Here is an 11,821-nt window from a genome sequence, read left to right as displayed (position 1 = left end):
GAGCTAACTTCACTACACCTCCTTATTAGTAGCCATCCGACTGTTTTAAGTTTGTGTGTTTTTTTTGTAAAAAATATCAAAGGAGATTGACCTTGAATCAAATGCGGCGCAAAAACCAAAACCATCAGAAACTCCTTAAAAAAATTTGTAATGAAGTTATGCAAAACAAAAACTCTATACATGGTGCAGCTATGATTTTTATTATGCTTTTTTTATACAAAATACAGAATGGGCTTTCATTGCAATCATTGCAATGTGTCAATGATGTTTTTATTATTTTAGGAAATTATTTTATCGTATTATAACTCGTGCTGTGCTGAATACCAATTAAATTTTGACATTTAGCGCAGTTATTACGAATTAGAGATTAAGTATTGATTATCACTTCAAAATAGTTTCCAGCATTTCGAAAATGCATCTGTTGCATTTGGTACTAATGCCGATTGGGGTCTCTCAAAGTTGAGCGCGTATTCTTTGGATCGTTTCAAGATTTCTTGATCGAATAGCTATAAAAAAATATCCACAAAATATTAGTTTGTATCATCTTATTATAGGAAATACATACACACAACAACAAAACAAACATCTCACTACTCACATCATTCTCATCGACTTCAAGATGATTACTTAGTTTCCATTCACACTTTGGTAGTGGATTCGAAATGAGTTTAGCAGCTTGAGCAATTGACGGTATAGCATCTTGTTGCAATGATGCAATTTCCCAGAGTGAACTCTCTATTGCATTTGATTGCACCGGATCGCGTTCGTCCATTATATAGGGATCGCTTGGAATTTTATCACGAATAGGATGGCTTATCATTCGCTTTAAACCTGGATGACGCAAAATCAAATTTCCAATAAAGTAAATGATTGTGATAACATCTTGTGGTGGAGCAACTAAGGCCAATCGTGCCAGGCGTTTTGCGAATGCTGCAACTAAGTTCTCCGGCAAATGACTAGAACTGAGGAAAATATCAGCCAAGTAAAACAAACGGGCTTTGTATTTTGTGTGGAAAATTTCGGGCTCAAACATTGAGTACAGTTTTTCGTACAATTTTGGATACGTCAAATTATGTTGTTGAATTAGTGTGAATACACCTTGCAAAGCCAGCAAACTTACTGGGCCGCCTTGGAAAATACAAATCATTATTAACAAACAGCTCATTTCTAAGATTAAATAATATGCAAAACACATACCGACATCCAATGAATCCATTAGAAAATCAGTCAATAGAATTGGCTTGTCCAAGTGACACAATATTTTCTCAAGTAACACAACGAGCAATTGTTTATGTGTAGTTTCCGACAGGTCATTTGTCCACTGAAGAATGCAAGCCCATACTTTATTCAAATTTTTTCGAACAACTGGATAGTCGAATTCGAAAGACTCTTCACTGCAGCACAAGAGTTGCTTATTTTCTTGAACTTCAGCACTGATGGGAATGGCATTTATCAAGTCCAAATAGTTTTGCACATAAATGTCACTTGGAGACTTCTCCTTGATCGTTATGTCTGGCAGTATTTTCCACAAATTATAAACAATGTCCAAATATGAACCGTATTCTTTGAATCTTGCGAAAAGATGATTATTTAGTTTTTCAGACGAAAGCATTTGTTGTGTAATATTTCTGAGCTTGCTTAGCGACAACATCGATTTCGATTCAGGATTTTTTGGGTATTTCGCCTCTGTCGACAATAAATGTACTGCTGTCACTAACGCTTGCGTACTTTCAGCTTCATCCGGATTCTGCATTCCATTCAGTATATGTTTCCAAACCGTTTCATAGTGCTTCTGAAGTGCTTCACGATGCTGTATTTCAGAATATCCATCTATTCGAATGGGGTAGAAAAGTTTTTTTTTCAAATTCAAGTTTTGTAAAAACGTGGGCTAACTCAACCTTTGATTTTTGATGGTTTTAAAGTGGTAACCATTTCACGTGTTTTGAGCAATTCTGTGAAAATTTTCTCAACTGCAAGCAAAAATGGAGTGATGGCAGCACCGCTTTGAATACATGTCTATATAATGTGAGAAAAGGAAAAAAAATATTGATCAATTGAAGTCACATGCGATCAACATAAGCATTTTATAGCATGACATCATTTTATTTGTGGCACAACACTGTTTTAAGACCACATAACCTCAACTTTAGAGATTTGTGGAAAATCTATAAGGTCCGTGCTATACAAATACTCACTTCAAACTCCTTTAATATATCGTTCAATGGCTGCAGCTTTTTCCTGAATGATAGAAATTCTTGTGTTTTGGCTTTAATTGATTTCGAATTCATTTTTAATGAAACTTTTTCACTGGAGTTTGCTTTTTTCGTCGACATGTTTATTTTTATTCTCTGACGTTGTGTCTTCTTCCATAAATTTTATGTATTTGTTGTTTTCACTCAATTTATAAAGCTATTGTATAGGCCTTGTTTATTGACAGTTGAACCGGTTCAATGATGGCCGTCCATGCGGTTTATCGGTAAAATCTGTCAAATCAGCACGTTGTTGTTGAAACTGATGTAGTCCCCCGATTCGTGATAAAAATAATACAAACCTAAAAAATTAGAATATACTTCAGTGTGAAAATGGAGGATTCATCACTAGATATTGTTCCAACAAAAGCGATGCTCTTGAAAAAGAATCTAGTGGTCAACGAGTTTAAAGCAGTTGTTTTCGAGACACATAAATCAAAAAAGTCAGACAAAACCAACAGATTTTCACAAAAGAAGCGAAGCGCGGGCGAAGAAAGGGATGAACCAGGTGGATTGGATATGAAGCGAGTGCGGCATGAAGTTTTCAATTTTGGTATATCCGGATATAATTTTCAAGATCAACAGAAAGCAAAAGTCGCCTTAGCGGTTAAGCTAGGTGCTAAACCGCCAAAAAATGCTTATAAAAACTACAAAGAACTACAGGTTGAAAATAAAGAAGCTAAAGCTAAGGCTAAAGAGGAAGCCTACATTCGGACCGTTGGAAAAAATTCCGCTGGATTGGCAACAGTTTCCTGCAACCAATTGGTCAATCGTTTCACCAAGAAGACAAAGAAGAATAAAAACAACGTTGGCGAACTTACTAAACATTATGGTGTTGTTGATCCAAAAATACAAAAAAAGAAAAAGAAATAAAACTCAACTTTTCTGCCAATAAAACTAATCAAAAAACGATCTAATTTTATTCATATTGCCGAAAGTACAACATAATTATTCGTAGCATATCATTTGTTTGTTGCATTGAATGCACTTATATTTCGAAATTCAAATAGTCTTCTCATTGTCACAATAAAAGTATGTCTAATATAAAATATTTGCAAAAAGAAAATATTGAACATGTAAAAAACTATATATGTTTTCTTGACATAAATCATTGAAGTTTTGTCAATCTTCATGTGCTTGTTCTTAATTGCTTTTTATGTTTAGTGTGATAATCATCGTATCAATATAATTTTTTCATACTTATTTTCATTAAAATATATATTATGTTTTATTTTATTTTATTTTATTGTTATTTTTTTTATATAAATTTTTTTTTATTCATTCTTAATCAAACATTCCCATTGTCGTTGTCGGCACAACTTCCAATAAAAGTTGAAGGAACAGCGTTACCTTGTCTATAACGATAAAATTCATATGCATTATTTTTTAATTTTTTGAAATAATCTGTTAGGAATTTTGAGAGAATAAGAACTTTTAGAATCCAAGTACTCACTCATAAAACGTGGTGTCATACCAAATTTGACAAATGGTACATAAAATATTAGACCAGCAAATATGAACGACAGTGCATACAGATATTCGATTTGTGGATTGTCAATAATTGGTCCAACGACCAAATACGCAGAGATTACTAATACCACGTATGGAATGATGATCGGTACCTATTGAAATATGGAAAGAAAGAAACAAAGGACATATCGGTCAATGAATTTTCAGAGTGCATGTATTGAGTTAAACAAACACAGTGCTGTTAGATCGATAAACATTGAACTTGAGAAGATATCAAGCAGCTGCTAATATTCACAAGTATTCAACAAATACATAATCGGTTTTCGTTGAAGTGGAAAACCGATGTCCTTTAACATTTTTTCAAACATAGGAAAATTCTCCAATTTTGTCAAGTGTGTAGGCAAAAATTTGTTATTACGATGTGGATATAAAATAATACCTTGTATGGCCGTGGACAATTTGGTTTGGTGTACCGCATCACAATCAAAGCAACCATAGCGCCGCCATAGAAAATCCAAGCCGTAAAGCTGAAGAAATCAATTAGCGAATCGATTGTGCCATACAAAACCATAGCAGCAGCAATCAACGACTGTGGAATGAGAACAACACAGAAAAATAAATAATTACAATGATCAATTTTATGCTGAGGTATGGCGAAAATAAAGTGAACATTTCACATACACTATGTTATATGTACTTACATGGAAAATAAGACCGGGTGAAGGTGTTAGACGTCTGACATGTACATACGAAAGAATGTCAAGCAAATGTCCTGGTGGTTTGATGTAAATGGCATAGGAGAGTGAATTTTTTTCAATTAGCTAAGCAATTAGTGAAGCAATTAGCAATTAGCAATTATTAAAAAAATTAATAATTTTTGACTAATTGTACCCAATGTTTAACTAATAGGTATCATATCGAATATTTAAACTTTTTGAATAAATATTAATTTTTCATAATTTTTTTCAATTTCCAATTGCTACACTAACTGCTTGACTAATGGTTAGCTAATTGTTTCACTAAATGAATTTTTGTTTTGACTTACCTTCTCGGCTTGCTGCGAAACACAACCTGTGAATAAATAAACATTGTTTATTATACCGAATTTTTGGGACAAATTGTTATTTTTTCACAAACCGGCCAGCCGCAAAAAGTGTTCCGTTTGCACTGCCAAACGTAGAAATTGTCACACTAAGAGGCATTAACCACGTTAACGGACCAAGAATCCTGTTGCCAAAAGTAACTGCTACTGCTTCCGAATCAATCATTTCATCTGGCGACATCGCCGTTAAATACGAAATGTTGATCAGTGCATAGCATAAAGTTACCAGTGGAATCCCAATTACGATTGAACGTGGCAGATTCCTAAATTAAGAGATACCATAAATTTATTGTGACCCGAATTGAAGATATCATATCGCTGAGTTACATACTTGCTGGGATTTTTTATTTCCTCTGTTACATAGTTTAAATTGTTCCAACCGTCATAAGCCCAAAGACCAGTGTAAAATGCAACTGCGATTGCGCCGATTGGTGGGGCCGGCTTACTAAATGCATTTTGTAAATGTTGAACATTTCCATGGTAGAGTTTGTACGCACCACCACTGATGACAATCAACACAGCGATCATCTTGGCCGTTGTAAAGATATTTTGAACAGCCATGCCCAAATTCACACTGTAGCAATTCACACAAAGAATACTCACTGCAATAAAGAAGAATCATCAGTATCCTAGGGGCAAGACACGGTATCAATTTGTCCTAATTCAACTATTTTGAACGATTTTTCCATTGTTTCTTCTAATTCCATAAGTTTTTGCTAATTTTTTAGTTTTTTTCTTCCACACATTTAGTATTACCAATGCATTCCTTATGGAGATTTTTGTTTTGTTTATTTATTGTTGTTTGTAAACAAATCTGCGATCTTTTTGCATTGTCTCTGTGTATTTCTTATGGACATATACTATGTACAGTGCGATGCGTTGATATAGACAGACTTGTTGACAAATAACGGTAAATGAACAAAACAACCTCCATAAGGAAACGTATTGGCAATGCTAAATGTAGGGAACAAAAAAGTTTCAGTCTCTCTAATTTCTGCTAATTTTGCTATTTTTGAACTAAATATCACTATTTTTTTAATCGTGTCTGTCCCCTAGTCAGTATCACTTAAACACCGAATAGGAGAATGAAAATAAAATATGCCGTACCAATCGCCAACAGTCCGACCATTTTGACAACTATAATCGGTGGATCGCATTCGGTGACGAATGCTTCAACTGCATATTGTGCAAAAGACAAGCAAATAATGGCCATTTGCGATGGTTTCAAAACAAGTGTTGAAACCCACGAAAAGAGAAATGCCGGTGCAGCGCCAAACGCATCCATAAAATATGCCCATTCTGCCCCTGACGACGTGTTCATAGTTCCCAATTCTGCATACGCAAGAGCACCTGTTTAAAATATGGATCGTAGGAGGTGATTGAATCATTTTTTCCATAAATAATAACACATAACAAATAATAAATATGAATACGTGGGCGCAAAAAAGCAACTTAGATTCGAAATATTTTGTTAAGTGTAATATTGAAGTATAGGTGTTGTGTAGAGATTTTGAAATGGATTATTCTATGCCATCAAATTGTATGAAATTGTATATGAAAACTTCGTATGATTTCGTTTTTCCTTCAAAAAACTAACATTTCAGCCATCTTTTGAATTGATAATGAATAATATCCACCAAATCCATTTATAAAATCAATATCTATCTCATTTTTAATTCGTCCAAATGCTTTATTGTCATTAACGAAATTACGGAGCAGCTTTGGAATGTGAATTGAATTATGTGAATTGAATACGGAGATACCATAATCTTTCTTCTATTCTAAAACTTATCCGCTGAACATCACAAATAATTATTAGCGATATTAATCATTTATTCGAAAACATTTATTGAACTTTTATATTGAGGTTCAGGCCTGATCATATTGTTTCCCCAGCACGTTTAAGACAAGAAAATTTCATAGAATAGAATATATACTATAGTGTCGTTCGTTATTAAACTAAATCTGATTTTCTCCTCTGAAAGTATTGCACGCAGTTTATATGCGTATTTTTGAGAAGGAAATTGAACATTCAATAAAATCTTATCGCGTCTATAAATTAGTCTGTGAATACAAAGTCTATTTTTAGGCAACACTTCGAAATTCTTTATTTTTTATACAAAAAATATATTATTATGAATTCATTTTATTTTATTAAACACCGCCAAACTCTGGCTGAATATAATGTGGGTTTTGATTAAGGTTTGGCCGGAAAAGAGCGCAAGACTGTTACATATTTAAAATAATAAACAATTGTAGCAATAACTTTCGATAACTTTCAGTTCTCGCGTCGTTAAAAACCTGGCTCTTTTCGTACATCATGCGGTATTCACAATAGTAGGAACATGAAAACGAAAACAGTCATACAACCAAAATGGAAATGCTTGATATTAGTCTATGGCAAACGGTCCAGGATAACCTTTGGTAAACGTTTCCAAAGGGACAAAGGCTATGTGAAGCGTTTAATTACACGTTTAATTTCTTCAGTACAGAGTAGATATTCATTTTTGCGTTTCATTCCGATTTTCGTGATTATTTTTCATTCATTTAGGAGAAAAACTGCGTGTTATCTTTAGAATGGTGTCACACCTTTCAAAACTTTAGCGGAAACATTGTAATATATATCTATTAACGAGAGTCTCGGGGGCTTTTAACGAGATTCTCGAGCCACTCTTCTTTGATTTCAATCTCTTAACCGATCAGAAGTCCGGTAGAAAAAACTTGCAAATTAAGATTTATATAATATTCTTAATATATTACGGAATGTGTGAATGTATTTGTTAATTGCAATTTAATTGTTTCCAAATTGCTCCTCTACAATATGAATAAATATAAATGTTTTTATTTCACTTACCCAAAAGGGAAAGTAATCCACAGGCGAGCCATATACAAAAGCTTATACCTGTAAAATTTATGAAGAAAATATTACTTCAGTGTTGAATAATTATAAGCCAATATTCACCATTACAAAATTATGTGAAAATACCGGGGGGGGGGGGGGGAAAACTCAAAAAAAATTTTTCTATTTGACAAGTAGTTTTTAGGTAATTCGTTGAACAAAAAGTAATTTTGAATGTAGTTTTTCGACTAAAAATTACTACAAATTACTTTTTATTCGATAAATTACTTTTCTATTAGAAATTACTTGTCAAAAATATATTTTTCTATGATAAAAAGTAATTTGTAATTCTCTTCGAAAAAGCAATAGTGAAAGTAATTTGTGAACCGAAAAAGTAATTTTCTAGAGTGATTTTCCCCTCGGAAAATACAATTACTAACAAATTTATTAAAAAAATTCAAATTGTCAATTGAAAGAAGAAACATACAATTATAGAAAACAATCAATAAAATAGTAATAATATCTCCGTAAACGAAATCGAAAATACTACTAACCCACAGACCCAGTTCTCACTAGCAAACCTGATGGTGAAACGAATATTCCAGATCCTGAAAAGCATAAAAATGCAATTGAGATCATAAAAAAAATAATTGGTTGTATGATCATTTCCACAAACTAGTGTACGCACATCAGGTTGGACATTCCGATATGAAGTTTAATAGTATATTCATTCATTTACCTATCATAGTCCCGACAATTAAAGCAACCCCACTGAAGAGTCCCACCCTTCTCTGGAGGTGAACAGAGTCGTTCTTCGTTGAATGCTCCCGCGCCATTGACTTCCGCATCCTCCTGGTCCCGCATGCGTCGGTCTCTGTCTCTGTCGTTTCATGAACATTCCCATTTTCACCCGTTGGCCCGTCTTGAACATATTTTGATGTATCTTTAACTGGCACATTATGTCCTACACAAAAGTTGCAAAGAAACGAAAAATAAACAAAATGTGCACAACTTCATTTCCAGTCAAAACAAACCAACTGTTTATATTCAACACATAACTGAACTGAACCGAACCGTACTGTGTATTTCAAATCGCACAGCAACTAGCTTGGAATGGCTTCGTGTGTCTTTGTAATGCAACAAATTCGATTTTTTATGCCTCATTTTCTTTTATCTATGTGCGCTTTATTAGTAACAATACGATTTTTTTCATTTCGTTTAAAGCATGATCGACACATAAACAAAGTAATTGTTTATATTTATGGTCACATTGCGCATGTCAGAGCAATTTGTTCAAAATCCACTTTTTATACACTTGATTGTTTCTTCGTATTCACTAAACATTTGATATCGTTTGGAAATAAATGTTATGGACCCATAACTGAAAATATCATATACAGTAGAGTCTCGATTATCCGTCACTCTATTAACCGTCACTTCTGTTAACCGTCATCGTTCGCCGACGCATATTTTTTTCGTTTTTGGTTCAAAGTGAATTGACGACGTTCATATTGGAAAAAATATTCAAATTATATATATTGAAATTTTATTTCGTCTATTCAATTTATTGCTTTGAAAAGCAAAAAGACAAATTTCTATACGATCTACTGTGTTTGTTTTTATTTGACTTTAGAGATTTTTCATAAATCGCAACGTTTTTTTAGTTTACATATGATTTTTTTCAATAAATACTACATATTATCGCAACCGTATGAATATTTCATTACTTCTCTACCATATTCTGTTATTTAAACAAAAATTAGATTTTCCGTCTTTTTCGATTATCCGTCAACATGCCGGTCTGGTGCCTGACGGATAATCGAAACTCTACTGTACTTATCAGCCGGATTTCTTATTATTGCAACGATAAGTGATGGGAAGTGTGTCTTTTCTGGTTTTTAATTGAGCGCATACAGAAGGCAATACAAACAAGGATACTTATAAATAATTCAGTACTTCAATTCTCCTATTTGAGTTGTTTTTGTCACTGCTCCTTATTTTCTACGTGATTTTTCTTTTTAATTTTCTTATTGTATAGTTTACCTTGTGTAGCAACATTTGACAAATCAATTTTGCATACGCTTTTTTCTGGACAAAAGAATTGACCAAGTTTATCGCGCATGGCATGGAAAATATATTTCTAAATATTTGACGAAAATTTATGAGGAAAAAAATTAATCAACAGATTTGCGTTTAAAAAAATTATCGGAAAATCAGTCTCGATACGTCTCCAATCACACTTCGCAAATTTGAAAATTTGTAAATGTAAAAGAAACTTTTGCGAAATATTCAGGTTGAATAAATGAAGCAAATATATCGGTCCTATCGCTAGCACGATCGAATCACTAAAAGATAGAATTTATGTTCGTCGGTGGCGCATGAGCTTCGGGAAACTCGAAGATTCTTTTTTATATATACATATGTGTTGAATTCGAAAAATGTGTACCATCATTTCTATACTCGGTCCGTTTTATAACGTACACAAATGTGGAAAGATTGTCATAATTTCCCTTTCTGTGTCTTCTGTTCGTAGACAAATTTTGTTTTCGTCGGGTAAGTGGTCTAACGATCTACAGCCGAGTGAACGGATATTCTATAAATAACCACATTTCACAAAATGAAATACAAAATTTCATTTGTGATGTGGCTCACGGTATTGTGCGAACTGTGGCGCATTGAGAATATACGACGCACGTAAATTTATATTATTTAGCAGGTCTTTTTTCTCGATATATCAATAGCCATGAAGATTTGTGAAAAGTGGTTTAAAACATGGAATATTCATGTGAATTTTTCGGTATCAACTCCTGGTTTGCGTGTATATGTCTGAAATATATTCTATATATTTTTATATATAGTATATATAAATTTCGCTGTGTTGACTAAATTTCTTTTACTGTAAAAATTTTCATGATACTATCGAAGGATTACAGTAAACACGACATTATGTGCTAGCCAATCCAGCTTCTGATTTTAAATGATTTCTTGATATATATTGTCAAGTTCTAATTCATAGTAAGTTCAATGCCCCTCAAAGTTTCAACCACCAATGGCATTCTTTATCATAGTGAAAACCCCAATAGTGGTCATAACCACGCTGCTATTAATACAACATTTCTTGGTGTTGAAGTTGAAATTGAGATGAGAAAAGCTGAACCTAGAAATCGTAATATAATTACGATAACCTATTACAATTGTGTAGTAGACAAAATGATACTACGATGAATATTTGGGGTTTAAGCTCTTTATTTAAGACTTCGCAGCTAGAACATCTGGACAGAAGTGTCTCGCACATTACAGTTGGTCTTACTTATACTAAATCTCTATCATAAAAGATCAAAGAGATTTAGCCGCATACCAAATCGATGAATCATCGATTTCCACATCAAAGGAAAAGCGATAATGATGATTCATTCGCTAATGTAGATCGGAACACTTATGATTAATTACATTTTTATTGTTCCTACTACATACCTTTCCCCTTTAACTTTAAATCCCAAATTTTTTATTAAATGTTCACATCTACTATTCTAATGATTATAGTATTATTCTTTTTGTTTTTTCTCGATGGATCAAGAAATGGGGTTTTATATATTTATATCATTTTTTCTTTTTGTTTGTTAATCATACAAATCTTTTCTATGTTATTTATTTTTTTTTTCTATTCAAATAAGTGATTAATGATTCAATGATTATCCCGAGTGATGCCAACTTAAATTATTGTCTGATAGTATAACAACAATTTTGCCAAATTTTGTTTTTATTCTTTGCAGTCACAACAACAAAACCGGGTGACTTTAACAATAAAATAAATGCATATAATGATTGTAATCAATACATAAAATACAATATTAGTGATTACGTGTTGTGTCAATAATATTGGTATATTCTGGATTGCATTGTTTAAATTTGGTGTAAACATAAGTGATCTTTTTATTGGATTTGGATCATCAACGTCCTGAACATAATTACTTTCACTCATAGCATCGTTGGATTTGACCACTTCCACGATGACTTTGCCATTCACGATTGAAGCAATGATGAAAATCGCCAGAATAGTAAATAATGTCATTTCTGGAAAGAATTCGCAGAAAACATGTATATGTCATTATAATTATTTGATTATCGACGTTAATGTGTAATATTCATTTTCCAATATGA

General features: G+C 32.9%; 3 protein-coding genes across 8 annotated transcripts in view; 1 reads left to right on the top strand and 2 right to left on the bottom strand.

Annotated features, from left to right (window-relative positions):
* Positions 1-177: 177 nt before the first annotated feature.
* LOC129568334 (nucleolar complex protein 4 homolog A) lies at positions 178-2,449 on the bottom strand. Of its 2 annotated transcripts, XM_055446031.1 has the most exons (6): positions 2,196-2,413; positions 1,899-2,016; positions 1,198-1,830; positions 1,053-1,128; positions 599-962; positions 178-506 (listed from the first exon to the last, which is right to left on the bottom strand). In XM_055446031.1, the coding sequence occupies exons 1-6, from the start codon at positions 2,331-2,333 to the stop codon at positions 387-389; spliced, it is 1,449 nt and encodes a 482-aa protein (XP_055302006.1). In that variant the 5' UTR covers positions 2,334-2,413; the 3' UTR covers positions 178-386. The 2 variants fall into 2 exon arrangements, with proteins under 2 accessions (XP_055302006.1, XP_055302003.1); XM_055446028.1 differs by having other exon boundaries at positions 599-1,128; positions 2,196-2,449.
* LOC129568337 (uncharacterized protein C1orf131) lies at positions 2,406-3,490 on the top strand. Its single transcript, XM_055446034.1, has one exon. The coding sequence runs from the start codon at positions 2,583-2,585 to the stop codon at positions 3,120-3,122; it is 540 nt and encodes a 179-aa protein (XP_055302009.1). The 5' UTR covers positions 2,406-2,582; the 3' UTR covers positions 3,123-3,490.
* LOC129568330 (b(0,+)-type amino acid transporter 1) overlaps positions 3,344-11,821 on the bottom strand; it is a 56,715-nt gene continuing 48,237 nt past the window's right edge. For 3 of the 5 annotated variants that reach the window (XM_055446018.1, XM_055446020.1, XM_055446022.1), the window contains 11 exons: positions 8,400-8,624; positions 8,215-8,268; positions 7,676-7,723; positions 5,929-6,171; positions 5,153-5,423; positions 4,857-5,084; positions 4,765-4,790; positions 4,421-4,491; positions 4,159-4,308; positions 3,703-3,871; positions 3,344-3,604 (listed from right to left, as the gene is read on the bottom strand). In XM_055446018.1, coding sequence (XP_055301993.1) covers positions 3,534-3,604; positions 3,703-3,871; positions 4,159-4,308; positions 4,421-4,491; positions 4,765-4,790; positions 4,857-5,084; positions 5,153-5,423; positions 5,929-6,171; positions 7,676-7,723; positions 8,215-8,268; positions 8,400-8,624 — 1,556 coding nt within the window. In that variant the 3' untranslated portion in view covers positions 3,344-3,533. Of the gene's footprint in view, positions 3,605-3,702; positions 3,872-4,158; positions 4,309-4,420; positions 4,492-4,764; positions 4,791-4,856; positions 5,085-5,152; positions 5,424-5,928; positions 6,172-7,675; positions 7,724-8,214; positions 8,269-8,399; positions 8,625-9,703; positions 10,012-11,821 lie in introns of those variants that run through there. The other 2 variants (XM_055446021.1, XM_055446019.1) reach the window with 2 other exon arrangements.

This window comes from Sitodiplosis mosellana, unplaced genomic scaffold (genome assembly GCF_009176505.1).
Source record: "Sitodiplosis mosellana isolate CC-2019 unplaced genomic scaffold, AAFC_SMos_1.0 Smas_scaffold_18, whole genome shotgun sequence".
Classification (NCBI taxonomy): Eukaryota; Metazoa; Arthropoda; class Insecta; order Diptera; family Cecidomyiidae; genus Sitodiplosis; species Sitodiplosis mosellana.
Note: the sequence above shows the minus strand (reverse complement) of the source record. Positions and strands in the feature narration are given on the sequence as shown.

Coding starts and splice junctions, on each gene's coding strand:
- LOC129568334 (XM_055446028.1), bottom strand. CDS start 2,333: ATGTCGACGAAAAAAGCAAACTCCAGTGAAAAAGTTTCATTAAAAATG. Junction 1,831..1,898: donor AAAACCATCAAAAATCAAAG/GTTGAGTTAGCC, acceptor CCATTCGAATAG/ATGGATATTCTGAAATACAG. Junction 507..598: donor TTGAAGTCGATGAGAATGAT/GTGAGTAGTGAG, acceptor ATTTTTTTATAG/CTATTCGATCAAGAAATCTT.
- LOC129568337 (XM_055446034.1), top strand. CDS start 2,583: ATGGAGGATTCATCACTAGATATTGTTCCAACAAAAGCGATGCTCTTG.